Raw genomic sequence first — 17,264 nt, forward strand, 5'->3', positions numbered from 1 at the left:
CAGCATCTAAGTGATAAGCCAGGTGTCCGTGAGCGGCTGCAATGGATGGAAAACATCATCCCAAAGTAATCTGAACATCAGACTACTTTTTGTGTTAATAAACAGCCAATCACAGAACTGCTAGCTTGCAGTGGAAGCTCAATGCTAGCATCTGAAATATATTTAAGGGATCTGCGAAGGGATGATTGCGGTTGTTCTCCAACACTTTCTGACTTATTTGTCACACACTGGTAACAACGTGAAGGCCAAGGCTGTTACAGTTAAACGAAACTAAAAAGAAAAACTAGCTTACATGCTGTAAGATTTGAAAAAATGCCAGCCATGAATTCGACAGCCCTCCTGTCAGGTGTACAATAATAAACTACGTGGTCCAGTTCTAACTGCAGCTTGACGGCCGGTCGTAAGTAAAAAAAATAGATAGTAGTCAGTTGTTGTGTTTTTCTTTATGTGTGCATTTCTATGCTGCCCTCACAACTGTTTAAACTCATGAACACAAAGGATGTATTTCCTTAACAAGGCGTGGGATAAACTCAAGCTTACTTTTCATATGCATTACACAAAAACATCACTTATTTTGGTTGTTGGCTGCCCAGCAGGCTCTGCCTAATGTCAATGCGAGGCATTCTCACTTTTTGCTCCTCCTGTCTGCGTGTCACCTGTTAGTACTTCTAAATCATGGCTGTTGGTAAGAGTCCAAGTCCTGTGACTGTCCAGCATGAGGAGCATCCTGCAGTAGCCTGTGATATGAGGAATATTTGCCAGGTTTTCCTGGCAGCCAAACTCTGCTTGTGCTATTCAGAGGAGCTGCTCACACCATCAATTTTTATGCCTCGTGCCAGCAACCGCCACGGTGTGGAGGAGTTATGTTGTCAGCTTGTCTGTGCTATACTCTTGAACACAATATTTCAGGAATGAGGGAATTTCTTCTAATTCCACACAAATGTCCTTGGACTGATGAGCTGATTTTAATTTTGGTTTGGTTGTAAAAGGGTCACCATGATTTGACAAAGGCCTTGTTTGGCCATTGCTCAAGAACTGATAAGTGAAGTGTGACAAAGTATGACACAAACTTCTTAAAGAATGAAATGGTGAAATGATGACATTTCATATCCTGAAGGTCTATGGTTTGCTTCACAGTTGCATCATGATGTTTTGCAATAATCCTTTTCTGGCCGTTATCAAACGTCATAACTCAGGAAGTAATGATAATGATAATAATGTCGTTTCACTGTCGATACAGGTTTGCAAACTGTGTGTAAAAGTGTTGCCTCTGGGTCAGTTTTTATCAAGCTGAAACAGCAGTTGCCTCCTTCGTGTTTTGTTGGATGCATTTCAGTTAGAGAGAGATATGCTGGTCAGCAATGAAGACAACTACAACATCTTTAGTTTTTTGTTATCGCTGTTACTTTTTCTATATTTTGACACATTATTGATTCACAGATAAAAAGAGTGGCTTTATCTGGAAGATAGCATAAAGATTAAAAGTGTTCCTTCCCATATAAAACTATATTACATATGACTAAACAATTGACCTTGATATGAACGTGAATGATGGAGTGCTGGGAGTGTTCTTGATAAAATAAGAAGGATGTTAATTATTGTGTAACATTATTAGCAGCTTACACCCAAAAACACATAATTTGTTGACTTGTCTTCAGTTAAATGCCAGACATAACACAGGCTGACAAACATAAAACAGTATTTTGCACCTAACTTGACAAAGCTCGGTATGCTGTGCAGTATGTCTTTAAAAAAGTTGAGGGAACTGGTCAAGTGGAGTATAAAAGCAGAAGTAACAGGTCTAAAAAACTATCTACGTCAGATGAGCAGTATCTCAAAATCCCACAAATACATGCATCTGGCCCTTCATTTGATCCATCTACTGTTCACTGAAGCCTCATCTGGTGTCAGTGGAAAGGTGGATGTCAGGAAACTAATCTTAAGGATGAAAATGGCTAAAGAGTAAGTGATGACCAAAAGGTTTCAATTGAAATTGTCATCAATTTGTACACAGGAGGTCAGTAGAGAGATACAGCCTTCATCAGGTAAACATGGTAGAGACTCTGTCATGGTTTCATGGAGGCTGGATGTCAGTCAGTCGTGTTGGGAATCTTGCCAGCCTTGCTGAAATTGAAGCAGCACCACATTCAGCAAAAACCTAACACAGGATGTCAGCGCAAACACTTTATACCATCTGTCAAGCACGGTGGTAGAGGTGTGATGATTGGGTTTGTCAGCCATGGGAAATTGACAGCAAGTTTACCATGAACACATTTTTATACCAAAGTGTTGTATGTGAGGCCAACTGTCCAAATACTAAAGTTGGCCAAAATTAGGTCATGCAACAGGACAATGATCACAATCACACCAACAAATCTGGCAAAGTTCAGACCTCGACCCAACTAAAATGCTATAGTATGACCACAAGAGAGCTGTGCATAAACAATCGTCTGCAAACCTCAATGAACTGAAGCAACGCTGCAAAGAAGAGTGGACCAAAATTTCTCCACAACGTTGTGAAGGATAAATGATAAATGCATGCAGAATATAATTATTTTGTTTCATTGTTATTGCTTCTAAGCTACTGAATAATTCTACATAGAATTCACAGAGGCTATACTTCTTTCCCCATAAGTTTTCGAGGTTTATATGAGTCTGTGGCGAGCCCTCAGCGCTTTCTCTCGCCTCTTTGTTTTGTCACGAACTTCAGCTTGTTGTCATTTAAGAGGCTTGATGTAGAAGACTGACAGTCAGAGGGATCCTGCAGTGTCACAAAATATTGCGACTCTGCTGTCAGCTTTTGAAAAGGTGAGAAAGTGTTGCCTGAAAGTCAGCCCTTGTGCCCAGTATGTGAGAAATGAAAGCCCTGGACAAGCTTCACATATAGTACTGTAAGTGAGAAATTACTTAAGTGACAAAAGAATACAAAAAAGTCTAATAAAGTAGTTCTGATTCTGGTATTAAAGTCACATTTAAGATGGTAAACAGAAACACTGGGACATGATTATACTGGCAGCCTTCTAGTTTCAGTCACTGTACATACGTCATTCAATGCCGTAATCATTTGTGATACTAGATTGAAACAGCTCATTAACTCAAATGTCTAATCTGCCAATCACATGGCAGCAACTCAGTGCATTAAGGCAGCGGTCCCCAACCCCCGGGCCTCGGACCGGTACCGGTCCGTGAGTCGTTTGGTACCGGGCCGCGAGAGTTGAGGCTCAGGTGTGAAATGTATGGTTTTCAGGATTTTATCGGTTTTCAGCGTTATTTTGTTATCGTTTTGATCGTTTACTCGGTTTTCCTGGGTCTTTTCACGTGTGTTATGAATAAATCTTCTTTTTTTCGGTACCGGTACTAGTTTTATTTTGTTGTATTTGTCCGCGACACCTTAAAGGCCGGTCCATGAAAATATTGTCGGGCATAAACCGGTCCGTGGCTCAAAAAAGGTTGGGGACTGCTGCATTAAGGCATGTAGACATGGCCAAGATGACCTGCATAAGGTCAAACTGAGCATCAGAATGGGGAAGAAAGATGATTTATGTGACCTTGAACATGGTGCGGTTGAATCGGATAGCCAAAGAACTGACACTGAAGAACAAAATACTGGAAAAAACACTGCCTCACTGTTTGTTCTCAATTTCTGCTGCAACATCCAGATGGTAGGGTCGGAGTTTGGTGTAAATAACATGAAATCCTCGATCCATCCTGCTATATATCAAGAGTCCAGGCTGGTGGTGGTGGTGAAATGGTTTCTTGGCGCACTTTGTGGCCCTTAGTACAAACCGAGCATTGTTTAAATACCACAGCCTACCTGAGTGTTCTGCTGCTGACCATGTTCATCCTTTACGACTACAGTGTACCCATCTTCTGATGACTGCTTCCAGCAGGATAACACGCCATGTCACAAAGCTCAAATTATCATGTTCATTGAACATAATGAGCTCCCTGTAATTAAATTACCTCCACAGTCACCAGATCTCAATCCAACAGAGCACCTTTGGGATGTGGTAGAAAGGGAGATTTACAGCCGCCAAATCTGCAGTGACTGCGTGATGCTGTCATGTCAATATGGACCGAATTCTTTAAGCAATGTTTCCAGCACTGTGTCGAATCTACCATTAATAATTAAGGGATCTCCGAGGTCTGGCGTAATGAGCTGTTAGAACCTCGATAGCATAAAGTTGTGTTCTTGAACTGAAAATGACCTTTCATTGTGATACAGGCGCGTCCAAACCACACCTTCACATAACACTATCATCCATATTCATATTTGTAGTTTTCATTTGCAGATTCTTTAATGTTACCTTACCGTTGGTTTACTGAAAAGTGGGTTTGTATAATGGGTTTCTCAAAATACTTTGACCCTCAAAAGTTAGCGTGCCACTGTGTCACGTCTGTAGGCTTTGATGAGGTCTGTCGAATCTGTGGTCAGGCTTTGAGCTCAATAAAAGCTTTTAGCAAACCAACAGCAACTTTGCAACAAGGACGTGACCCCGATTACATTCAGCCCTGACATCTGCCCTTAGCAAGCATGAATTGGTTCCTCTTAATAGACTCAATAATCGAAAAGGGAACGCTGCAGTGAAAATAAGTGAGCTTTTAAAATGAGCGATTATGACTGGACAAAAGATGAATGTCTCTTCATTAAATTTGAGTTATGAACACAGCAGAAATGTGATTACACTTGTGATTCAGCTGGGAAAAGGTCTGGGCCTAATAACTTGTCGGGAAAGTAGAACATACTTAAGGTGAAGTTGTTTTTGGTAAATCTGTCACGGGGTACAGTAGATAAAATGTTCATCACCCTACCGGGTGGTCTGATATACGCTGACCTCTCTCACACCATGTCCAGTTTACTGCTGATCAAAGCTGAGCACTCTACTCTGGCACAGTGACAGCTTGCTTTAATGTAGCCAGGCGTTTCCTCTGATAAGACCTGACCGTGTCTGACAGCCATGAAGTGAAGGTTATAAAAGCCCATCTCAGCAAACTAATTTACTGCATACTGTTCATCTCAGTGAGTCAGACTTCTTTTATTTGTCAAATGTAATATTCTGTGCAATTTTTTTTCCATCTAGCCCCTTCCGCCATCGCCGCTTATCTTCCACTTCATATTTTTTTGTGCAATAATGGATCCTGGGTATCCATGAAATCTTCCCCTTTGATTCGCTGCTGGAATTATTTTCTTAAGTTCAGACAGTGAACCACGCGAGCTGTTCCTCAAAGTCGGCTCCGATTTGGGCTGGCCGTCAGTCAGCTTTCTGCTGAGCATGTAAATGGGTTTCACTGATTTCACTGATGTACAGTCTGTTGTAGCGGTGTGACGCCTGACGTGAAATATTGTGTCGTCACGGCTGAATACTGCACCATGTGGTGTGGGAATTGCACTTGTGTATATCACTTTCTCCCTGCTGAACAGAGCATGTCAACAATGTATGATGAGCTGTAAGAGCTTGGCCATATGTTTGGAATCACTCACAAATATCAAGATATTAATGCCACTGACAGTATTGTCATTTTAGCGGGTATACCTGCAATGCAGTCCAGTATATTCCATTTCTTCCAGACAGTCGTGGAGATTTTGTTTTCAATAACATGATGCTGTTGCACCAAATTGCATTTAGAGGTGGTTCAAATATCGCTAATGCAATGCAAAAATAGGGAAGCTAAAATAGTCAACTCTCTTAATGTAGTGAAATTACTGCACCACCACATTTAATAGTGACCTCTTAAACATTTGAGCAGTCATACAAGAAGTGTTATGCAAGAATGTTATGAAATTGCCTGCATAAAATTGTTACCACTATATTTTTACACCAAGGTGATTCCTGATGACCTACTGATTTTAAAACATCTGAGGTAGTAGGACAAGTGGAGGACAAAAGAAGAAGTGGCAGGGTTAAAAAATTATCTATAGCAGATGAAAAGTGTCTGAAAGCCATGCCCTTAAGAAAAAACAATCCAGCAAAGACCTGTAACAGGACCTAAAGGATGCATCTGACCCTTCAGCTGATCCATCCACTATTTGCTCTTTCTCATCAGAAATGATCTCAGTGGAAGGGTGACGGTCAAGAAGCCATTCTTAAGGATGAGAATTAGGGTAAAACTGTAAACACAGAAATGTACGGTCAGATTTTGACCCGACATGCACAATACCATCTGGACTTCCAATGATCCCAAACACAGTGCAAATGCAGTAAAAGCAAGGCAGCCAACATCCAAAGAAGAGCTTTGAGTGTCCTTCAAGTAGCCTGGGGAACTATCTAAAAAACCTTGCCTAGGAGAGTTCAGGCTGTGTTGAAAAATAAAAGCGGTCTGACCTTTAAACTCATTTGAATTGTACAACTGTGTACAATATATTTCCATGCATGGAAATATATTGTATTTCCATGTATGTTTGCACATTTGAATAAATCTCTTCACCTATTTCTCATATTCCTAGCAAAATAAAAAGAAATTTGAAGGTTGTCTCAAGACCTTTGCACAGTACTCTGTGAATCACATACAATGGGATAGTGCACAAAGACATCATCTCAGTTCCTTCACTCTTCAAATTCAAATATATTTGTAAAATAAAAACGTAAGTGACTCATTTTATTCCACAAATATAATGGAAAATATAAAAAAGGGGGGGGGGGAGAAGCCAGATGAAAGTTTGTTTTTATTACATAAAACCATTTCATCTTTACAATTATACACTTGAAAAGGCTGATTTTTTTTTTTTTGCAGGAAAGCCAGTATGCAGTAGCTAAAAAAGTCAGTGTCCAGTAATTATGGGCAGGCAGATGTCATGTCCACATGGCTTTCCCCCATAGACATCTTAACTCCATGGCTTCATAATACCTGTCATTACTGTAAAATGCAGTTGTGCCCTTAAAGCCACAGTAAATTCCCACAGCAAGCTGGAACTGATTAGCTTGTTAGTTTAGCACCAGCTGATTGGTACCACCTAGAAAAATCCCAGAAAATTTTGTTGATCACATAACTCAAAAGGGAATGTTGTCAAAAGCTGTTTTCAGTTTTGTCAGCCTATAAGTTGACTGGAAAAGTTAGCGTAGCAGGATTTTGTTTCCCGTGTGTGAAAGTGCCTCTCACTCCTAACAAGAAACCTGTTTAACTGTAACCCTGGCACTGCTGTCTGGCAGTGTGGAGCTATGTTTGTGTGAAGCCAAGCTTGCATGTTAGTGTGTGTTTGTGTGTCTTATGACGGTGCTTGAGGCTGTGCCTCCTACTCGCTTGCCCTAGTGATGTGACAGCACGGCGCTGACACGCTAACGAGGCTCCTGCTGGACGTGATGAGGCTGAAGTGGTGTGAAGCAGAAGCCATTGTGCATTCAAACACACTCACCTCTTCAGGGTAGTTCAGAGTCTTCTAGTGGTCACACAAACACATGCATGTACACAAACAAAATGAGTCAGAGAGCAGAAGATTCAAACCTCTTCATCCGAGAACCGTCACGACATCTATGAAGGTTGTTTCAGGGTCTATTGCGGCACTACAGGAGCTGGCAGGTGGACAGGACTGTAACTTAATTTTCTGAAGATTTTCTTTTTTTTGCCCCTCTCTGTCTCTTTTTGTTACCTCAGTAAGTGCAAGCTCTGCACAAGCGCATGGTAACTGGCCAGCTCCCCAGGCCAAGGTGTGGGAGAGTTTGGAGTGTTGAAGGGGCTGAGGATGTGTAGGGTTGCAGTGGGAGTTACGCCACTTTTCTTCACCACTTTGTCTTGCTGGCAGCAAAACTGTATTAGTTGGGCCGGTTTTACTGCAGTGTTCACTTTCTGAGCTCGGGCAGAAGTGAGACATCCTCTTTTTTTATTGTTTCGTTGGCAGAAAACTTCCCCTCATCACATATCTGCTCCTTCTCTCCTAATACACTCACGTAGCATTTCTTTGTGCACTTTTGTCTGGCCCTTTTCCATCTCCCCATTTTCTCTCTCCTCGCACCTTCACTCTATCTTTGTCTTTCTCCCCTGCATCTCCCCCCTTTCTTTTCTCCTGTTCAATCACCTTTACGCCTTTTCTCCTCCACCACCTTTCAACCAGCGGTTGCTCTTCCATTTTTGTTCATTCATCATGTATGCCCATAGATAGATAGATAGATAGATAGATAGATAGATAGATAGATAGATAGATAGATAGATAGATAGATAGATAGACAGATAGATAGATAGATAGATAGATAGATAGATAGATAGATAGATAGATAGATAGATAGATAGATAGATAGATAGATAGATAGATAGATAGATAGATAGAACTGCGTGCTGGGGGGAAATAAAGTGTCATCTCACTCTAGAATATTAGCTTTAATGTGTGATTTTGTGAGAGAGGAGCAGGCGAACTGTGACACTGAAACATATAATGCTGTTAAAGCAGCTTAATGCCAGACTGCCAGGCTCATTATTATGCTCTCTGATCTCAGGATATTCGTTAATGAGCAGATAATGCTTTTACAGATTTTGAGGCTTTCATGTACAGGTATGACAACATCTTTTGAAAAGGAGAGCTTTTCTCGCAGCAGTGCATGCATATAAATGAAAAGTTCACTTCTCCTCGTATTTACGTTGTAGCCACAGATCTGTTTTGAGATAGATCTTTCCACGGTGCATTTTTTTTAGCCACGATTTTCTGTCTCTTGATCGTCACTAATAGCCAGCGTGGGTTTATTGTTTGCTAAGGCCCTTTTTTGAGAGATGAAAGTCCTGTTTTTTTTCCCTAGCTGTGCTCTGGGGTTTATTAGAAAACATCAAACGCACTTCAATTATTTTATTTTCCCCATACTGTAGGATTTATTTGCATATTCATCATGCGTTCACTGTTCATATGGACGGTATTTTGAAGGCCGTGTGCTGGCAATTGAAGAGCCTGTGCCTAGGTGCTACGTTGGTTCGCGGTTGTGCTGTTGAATTGTTCAACTGTAAAATGAAATGAACTTGTGGTAAATATTAATTTGTGGCAAACCATGCTCTGAAAGATATGCTTTTCTGTAGCTGAAGTTTGGAAGAAGGTGCAGTCAAGATGATGTCACAGTAAGCACCCCTTATATTTTGTCCGACTTTAATTATGTGTTTACCTCTTCAATATGCCTGATTTCTAAGTTGCAGTTCAATAACGATGTTACAATGGGTATGATCAAAGGTTACCTGGATGTGCCTGTAAACATCACAGCTCGGTGTCATCTTGTTCCAGAGCTGTGCTGTTAATTATTATTGATCTCTTGCTCTCTTCAGCAGTGTGTCTTTTGTCCTGTCTTCCTCCCTTCACCCCCAACCAGTCACACCAGATGGCTGCTCCTCGCTGAGCCCGGTTCTGAAGGTTTCTTCCTGTTAAAAGGGAGTTTTTCCTTACTACTGTTGCCAAGTGCTTGATTATAGAGGGTTGTCTGATTGTTGGGGTTTTCTCTGTATTATTGTAGGGTCTTGATAATGATTGTGATTTGGTGCTTTATAAATAAAAATGAATTGCAAAAGAAGAAGAATTGCAGAAGCCCTGTCTTTGTGCTTGCACCTCAGCAGGCCGGTCCGCCTCCAGTGTGTCAAAACAAGGACCCTTCAAATTTTCTGGAAGTGGGCCAGAATCACAGGGAGGCAAATCCGGTGAACAGGGATTGTGTCAGCATGAACAAAAAAACAACCGATTGCATCACATTTCCCCTCATTTCCGCTGAATCTTCACCCTCAGATGCCTCGGGACATTGTAGTAGAAGTCTACGTTAAAAGTCTCAACCTGTCACACAGAATTCACCGTGTGCAACCTTGTGAATGTCGAAAAAGTGATGAGCACACACTTGACTTTACACACTTGGAAAGCTGCTGAAAACTGCTCAGGTGTAGCTGAAGATGCAGCTCTTAACAGAGGTGATAATACGGAGTTTGGGTCTGGTCACGCCGCATTGAAATTGTTGGCAGTTGGTGCAAGTTTTGTAATTTAATGCATTCACAGCAAATCAAACAAAAATAGTGCATATACTGTATGGTCTGTTAAATAGCCACTAAATCAGTCCGGTTATTGTCAGCATTGGCTCGCAGCATAAAAAAAGCACATTATCACTATTTTGGACAGTTTGTAAAGTGAAGGTTAATTAGTTAACTGGGGAATGGTAAATTAAACGGTTGTTATATAGCGCTTTTCTACTCTGCTCAAGGACTTAAAGCACTTTATACTACAGCCCAATTTGACCTTTCACAAAGGCACTTTTTTCCCAGCCTACGTGCTTTCGAACTAACATTCACACTTTGATGAATGCATCGGGAGCACCTCAGGGTTCATGATCTTGCCCAAGGATACTTGTACATGCAGACTGGAGCAGCCAGGGATCTTTTAGGCTGGTAGATTACCTTTTCTACCTCCTGAGCCACAGCTGACCCAAAAATGTGGTTTTCTTCACTGTGAAAGCGCAAGATCAAGTTAATTGGTTACATTAAAATACGTTTTGTAACTGATCTCTCTTTTATGGCAGTGGGCTGCCTGGTTTCTAACAAAGAATAGGTAGCTCTGCTTCTCAGATACCGTCAAGGCATATGATGCTGGACCTGTTACTGGCCCCCATCCGTCTGTAGTTAAATTGGAAACCACCGCACTAATAGGTTCAACGCAGCCCCAGGGAAATTGAAGAGGTTTGTCAATTATAAGGCCATATTATAGTGCCTGATCCTGGCGCTTCTCTTCTGCCTTTCTTCCCAAAGCAGCAGTGCAAAGAAGAGCATTAACTACAAGGTGATGCGCGCCCTAATTCAATGACACAGATTTTTGTTCTCGCTCCAAGAGTTGAGCGTTGAGTGAGAGCGGGACGGGGTCCAGTGAGTGACAGAGTGGAAAATGTGAAGAATGGCTCAGCGAGGCATTGCTGAAACAGATCCAGGAGAGACGGTGGAAAGCGAGGGAAAGCTGGCGTCAGCAGCGGATGAGATGAGAGAGGAGATGAGGTGCTGACTCCGTCGGTGCTTTTCTCAGGGAAAGCAGTTGTATGAAGGTTCACATACGAGCAAACCCTTCCTCCTGCCCTTTCTCCTTTAAGACCCCAGAGACAGCTTCAGCGACAGCAAAACCTTTCCTCAGTGTGACAGCAAAGATTAAATCCTGTGTATTTTGCAGCAGCCATGCAGGTGTTACCCACGGCAAGACAAGAGATCATAAGGAACTGACAGTTTTCTTTAAGGCTCTTGTGACCACAGTTTTCTTGAACACACCGCAGAGTAGTTAGCGTGTCATAACCCGAGTGACAGATTTAGAGGGTCTCTGCGTGGAAGGAAGTAGTTTTACTCCCTCGATGAACTGTAACGAGGTGTAAAAGCCTTTTTTCCTCTAGTTTGTTGTGTGTTACATTATAAGTAGAGGATAAAGACAGAATAAGTGCGTATACCGGTGGCCATGTTTTTAGTATAACAAAATTGAAAATTGAAAAAATTGTTTTCTGCTTTGATATTTGAAGAGGCATCTGAATCTTAACTTGTCACATAGGGCTGCTTGAGTGGGACGCGTTGGTCTCAGCTTTAGCATCGTTTTTAAAACTAAAGAGTTAATGTTGTAATGTTGTTTTCAACCTGACCGTGTCCGTCTCAACCCAACCAAACAGTTTTTGTGTCTATACCTAAAAAAAGAAGCTTTGCTTATGGAAGTCAAGCAGAAATGATTCATTGTCTTTGAATTGGGGATTTGGGGTGTATGATATGGTTGGGTTATTAGGTGATTGTATCACCTGTCATCGATTGGCTGAGCCCATTGGTTGCTGGGTTAGCAGTTGCATGGACTTTTTTTGGTCTGGCTCTTTGATGCTCAGGAGAACCTGTGAATCTCCATTCATAGCCTGAATCTCATAGGATATTATACTACGAACTCAATCACAATGTTCTCACCTCTTTTAAAATGAGGAAGTTACAGTTTCTCTGTGCATACAGTTACATTTTAAATATGTTTTAATCTGAACGTGATTACAGACTACAAAACAAATGATCCCAGTCTGAAATAAAAAATTCCAGTGCCCATATATTATTAAAGTTTAAACCGCAGGTCAATATAACAATACATTTTTAAGATGTTGTAGTTGTTTATGTCTATTGTGTTTGAAGGAGCTGTTTTGCTGGTTAAATAAAAGGCGATAGCATCTCTTCAATCCTTAGACATAAGTTCATCTTCTCAGAAGCTTAGTTTTTGCAGTGTTTGGAGCTGGTTTCCTGCTGTGATATGCGAGCTGTCGTTGTCTTCTTCAGAGATAAACCTTTGGCATGTTTTACAAAGCATCATTTTGCTAATCTGCTGTGTCTCTATGCTGTAAGCCTCTAAGGGCAGCCAAGGATGTTAGAATTTAATGATGCATGTCCTTCCATATAAAACGGTGATTCAGACTGGGCTTCCTTCACTTCCAGAGAAAAACAAAGCTATTAAGGATGGAGACTGGCATGGTGTCATGTGATGAACAGACAGAGGGAAGTTTCCCTACAGCCATGATGTGAGAGGGCAATGAAGCTCACCCTGAACCCTCCTGGCCCCGTGTGACAGTAGGGCTAGAGTCCCACAGTGAGGCCCAATGTGGCAATACATCACACAGCTCCAGCTTGCCCAAGAGCAAACCATGCTGGTGTTGGGGAAAGGACAGCTAGAGGACAATGTGGGAGATGAGATAAGAGAGATGAGAAGGGAAGGCAGGAAAGATGGCTGCCAAAGGCGCACAGGTTCAGACAGGAAGCAGCCACTCTCGCTTCGTTTCCTGTTAGGAAGAGCAAGAACGGTCATGGGGAGAACGTCAACAACTCGGTCCTGGGTTTTCACAGAGGAAGGTAGGATACACAGCAGAGAATTACAGCCCAACATGAGACTCGGAGAAGAGATTCAGGGTGTATGTTTTGTATAAAGCTTCCTACAGGAGGCTCCCAGACCAAAGTGTTGTTGTGACCTCTGGTGTTTTCTTCGGTGTGCTTCATAGTTTCTCTACACAAGAATGCAAATATTTAAAGTTTATTTAAAGTCAGATTTATTGGATTATTTATCTTGGGTATTTTTTTTTTTTTTGCTCTGTCCTTCATTAACAATCGAAACAATGGTGTGTACTTAATAAATTACTGTTTAATTTTTCAAATGAAATAGTAACAGTAAAAACCAGATAACTTTTCGAAAGAAGTCCTCTAGACATCCAAAGTCTAAGTAAGCATGTCAGTCAAAAGAAATGTGATAAAAGTTTACCAAATTGACAAATACCGAACTGTAAAGGTTTTTATTTTAGCTTTCCAAATTCAAAGGTCTCATTTTTACTAGTTCCAGTATGATTTAATTAAAATGACCTTGGTAGATACTCATCACATTAAACATGGGAGTTAGCACAAAATGCTAATTTGGCTTTTCATCTGACTAGAAATGTCAATGTGTGGTTTTAAGGAGAAGTTACATTCTGAAACTGTTTCTCAGCAAACCACATCTAGGTGCTAGAACCCCATCCCCCACACCTTCTTAACCTACATACACACCTTATAAGCTTTGTCAAACAACCCCTTGTGTTTAGTTACTGGACAACTTTATGCTCGACTCCAGTGTGATGGTGAAGAATGAGAGTCCTGAACTGTGCAGCTATCTGGCTGTAAATGCTGAGCAATGCTCGGTCCTGACCTCATTCAGTTACACTCAAGAAACCTGACTGCCAGACGCTCATCCTTTAAAACCCACTGAACTGTTTGAAGAAACTCTTTCAAGTTGAGCTCGTTTCATGCATGGTGCACCATCAAAGTGCTCACAAATACCTAACAGGATTACAGAAAGAGATAATGTCCATCTTTGCTTCCTCCCTGAAGTTGAGACTGGGAATGAAACATCTCCACATGATTAAATATTTACAGTTTACACTTTAACGCTGGTCAAGACTGTTTGGAGCTGTGCTGCCATCCATCGGGCCATGAACATAATGCATCCCACAGTTGCCACAGTGATGAGGGGGTCAGAGCTTTCCCCTGATTTGTGTATAGAGAAAATTATTAAATTTAGGAATTAGTGCTTTGTTAATGTGCGTGTTGTATTTTTGAAATACGCTGAAATCTTTGTTATTTCTTTTTATTATCTCGATGGAAATTGTGCAGTGCAAAAGTCGTAAACCACAATGGGAAGCATGCAAACATACATGGAAATTCAGTATTGTGGTAAAACCATACGACAATTTTGACAAGATCTCTAACACCACTGTCTGAAATGCAGCTTCAAACCATGACAGAGCCTCCACTGTGTTTTACAGCTGTAGACTGTAGACAATCACTGATCAGCCGAAGGTCCAGATGCATCTCTGTGGGTCCTGTGTCAGGTCTCTGCCTGAACTTTTCCTATTTCTTAAAGAGATGATTTTCAGATACTGTTCATCTACTGTACTTTTTTTTTTTAGGCCTGGTACTTCTTCTTTGTCACTCCACTTGTATGGTTTTCTCCCATTTTTTAAGGACTTGCTGCACATGTGCTGAGAAACACAATGTTTTTTTGCTAGTAACTCTTTGGAAATCACGTTGGTGCAAGAGTAATATTATGATATATTATGCTATTACATGGTAGGTTTGCTGTTATTCTATATCATGCCTGTCAACTTGCTATTTTGAGATTCGGCTAAATATAATAGGAAAACGTGATGTGTTTTTGCAACAGGCTGCTGTAGGAAAGTGCCTGAAGATGTTATATGTAGAAACACCAATGGCTCATCCCTTGAGTCAGGTGCTTTTTATTGTAGAATATTTCACAGGTCAGTGTTCAAGGACTGAGCTATGAAATTGTCCAGTCGACTGGACTAGAAATGGGTGAAAAAGCAGAAAGACCGTTAGAAACCCTGGAGAACTATTGCTCAAGACCCTTTTTTTAATTACAACAAACTCTGGCTCACTTGAAGCAAAATTTAAAGAAACAAGAGGTGGTTTTTACCCTTTTGCATAGTGCTATATAAGAAAGCAAGTTGGCAAGCTGTGAGCAGACATGGATGTGACTGGCTGAGAAAGTTGTGCACGGCTGACTGACTGAAGACGTGAGAGACACAGGCAGCTGGCTCATTGAGCAGTCATCTGTAAATGTGTGTGTGTGTGTGCGTGTGTGTGTGTGTGTGTGCGTGGTTCTAAAGACGCTCCAAATAAAATTAGCTGTCGAGCCCAGTCCTTTAGCAGTCTGCAGCAACGACTCAAGGTCAGACTTGCTGATCCTGCTGATGCATTTTATTCTCCGGAGCCAGCATCAAGCTGGCTCCGGAGGGTTTACTGCTTTACTGCTGCCCACCAACCCTCTACTCATTCCCACCCCCATTCATCCTCGGCACACACTCCCTTCCCTCCATTATCACCCTGGTCCTCCCTGGTTTGGGAGTGTGCATTTACCCGTTAAATTAGGTGGGGGAAGGAGGGGATGACGCTTTCGGCTGGAGTGCCTGGATACCCGTGCTGACGTGTGGCGGGGAGATGGATAAGCTAAGGTGTCCTAATTTCCCATGTGACTACAGTAATTGTGTTATAATGGAGGTGGGAGCTGAGTGGTCATCAGCAGACGGACAGAAGTACAAAGCTCCTGGCTTTATGCCCCCCCCCCCTTACCGTTCAGACGGACACAGCAGGCATTGTGAGCATGATGTGGCCATGCATGCAGTTTACGACACAGCAGGAGCTTCAAAGGTTGAGTGATTGGACTATGTGTGCACCCCAGTTTGTTATCGCTTCAGGCAGAAGGTGAACTCTTATACCTCATCTCCTTCGGTTGGTCAAGTTGGCGTCTCAACACTTGTTAGCTCACTTGATGAGCTTTACACAGAAAAGCTGCGGATCTCCTCAGGCTAATGTCACAGGCAGTTTCTGTCTATTTATCATCCAAACAGTTATTCATTTACTCATTAACTGTTAATTATAGCGGCACACAAGCGAGCATACATCACCAAACTGTGAAAGGCAAACCCATGTTCTATTATCTATTATTTTTTCTCATTAAATTAGCACCATCTCATTTTCGGCCTGTGGTGAGATCAATAATTGAAATACATTAAAGGGGCACTCCAACAAGCTTCTCATTATGTGTGGTGAAGCCTGTGAGTATGACTCATGATAAGTAACCGTGGTGATACATAGGGTTACTTATGCAAACTTTTAAAATCTCCATGCAGAGGCACAGACGTCATTAGAGAAGTGATTATGCATTAATGATCCTTATGATGTCATCAGGTTTTTCAGTTTCTGGGCTCCTTGTTTTTCAATCTGGAGGTGTTGGCTTTGATGCAAAAGAGGTTTTGTGAAGAAATCTGAATTGAATATTATGGACAATGTGATGCATTATGGGATATGGGATTTTCGAGGAGTCCCCCCCCGCCCCCATTTCTTTTCTACATGCTAATTTTACTGGAGTGAAACATGTTATAAGCTTTCTGAATACAAAGCCGTCCTCACGTTACTTCTCTTCTCTGTTGATTCCTCTTAGGCACCATGAGACCAGTCCAGAGGAACTTCTATGATCCGTCATCTGCCCCAGGGAAAGGTGTGGTGTGGGAGTGGGAGAACGATAACGGCTCATGGACGCCGTACGACATGGAGATCTGCGTGACCATCCAGAACGCCTATGAGAAGCAGCATCCCTGGCTGGACCTGACCTCTCTGGGCTTCTGCTACCTCATCGACTTCAACAGCATGTCTCAGACCAACAGGCAGAGCCAGAGAAAGAGACGCCTGCGGAGGCGCATGGACCTGGCCTACCCGCTCATCATGGGCTCCATCCCCAAGTCCCAGTCTTGGCCTGTGGGCGCCAGCTCTGGCCAGCCCTGCTCCTGCCAGCAGTGCATCCTGGTTAACAGTACAAGAGCTGCCTCTAATGCCATCCTGGCCTCCCAGAGACGTAAACCCCACGGGGGGACGGCGGGCAACGCAGGCACTGCAGGGACCCATACCGTAGTGCGGCAGAGCAATACCTTCGCCGGTACTTCATTTTGGTCTCAAACATCCAGCTCCACCGGCACAAACAACAATAACATTAGCCTGGGAGGTGGACAAGCTAAAGCTGAACAGGTGCAGTTGCCACTGTCCGCTGCCAACTTCCCCTGTTCCCCCGTGATGCCATCTCTTTCATCTGCCCATGGCCACCACACTCTCACCATTAACGGACAGAACAATCTGAACCGTCCGGGCACCCAGCGCATTTCCGTGGGGACTGCCAGAGGAGCCATCCCAGCAGGGTAAAGATTTTTTATTGTACACAAGAGGCAAATGTACACAAAGGCACTGGCCTCTTTTCCTAGCTCAGATTTTCTGGAGTCGGCAGTGGCCTTTCACTCGAT

At 42.3% G+C, this 17,264-nt stretch overlaps 1 protein-coding gene across 4 annotated transcripts in view; it reads left to right on the top strand.

The window, feature by feature from the left end:
- The window catches only part of dtx1 (deltex 1, E3 ubiquitin ligase), a 53,355-nt gene that overhangs the window by 8,631 nt on the left and 27,460 nt on the right, over positions 1-17,264 (top strand). For all 4 annotated transcript variants that reach the window (XM_085293822.1, XM_085293823.1, XM_085293824.1 and 1 more), the window contains one exon: positions 16,415-17,162. In XM_085293822.1, the coding sequence (XP_085149948.1) occupies positions 16,415-17,162 (748 nt within the window). The remainder of the gene's footprint in view (positions 1-16,414; positions 17,163-17,264) is intronic.

This window comes from Mchenga conophoros, linkage group LG12 (assembly GCF_057382185.1).
Source record: "Mchenga conophoros isolate Kocher_MC1m ecotype Shallow Benthic linkage group LG12, M_conophoros_male_GT1.1, whole genome shotgun sequence".
Taxonomy (NCBI): Eukaryota; Metazoa; Chordata; class Actinopteri; order Cichliformes; family Cichlidae; genus Mchenga; species Mchenga conophoros.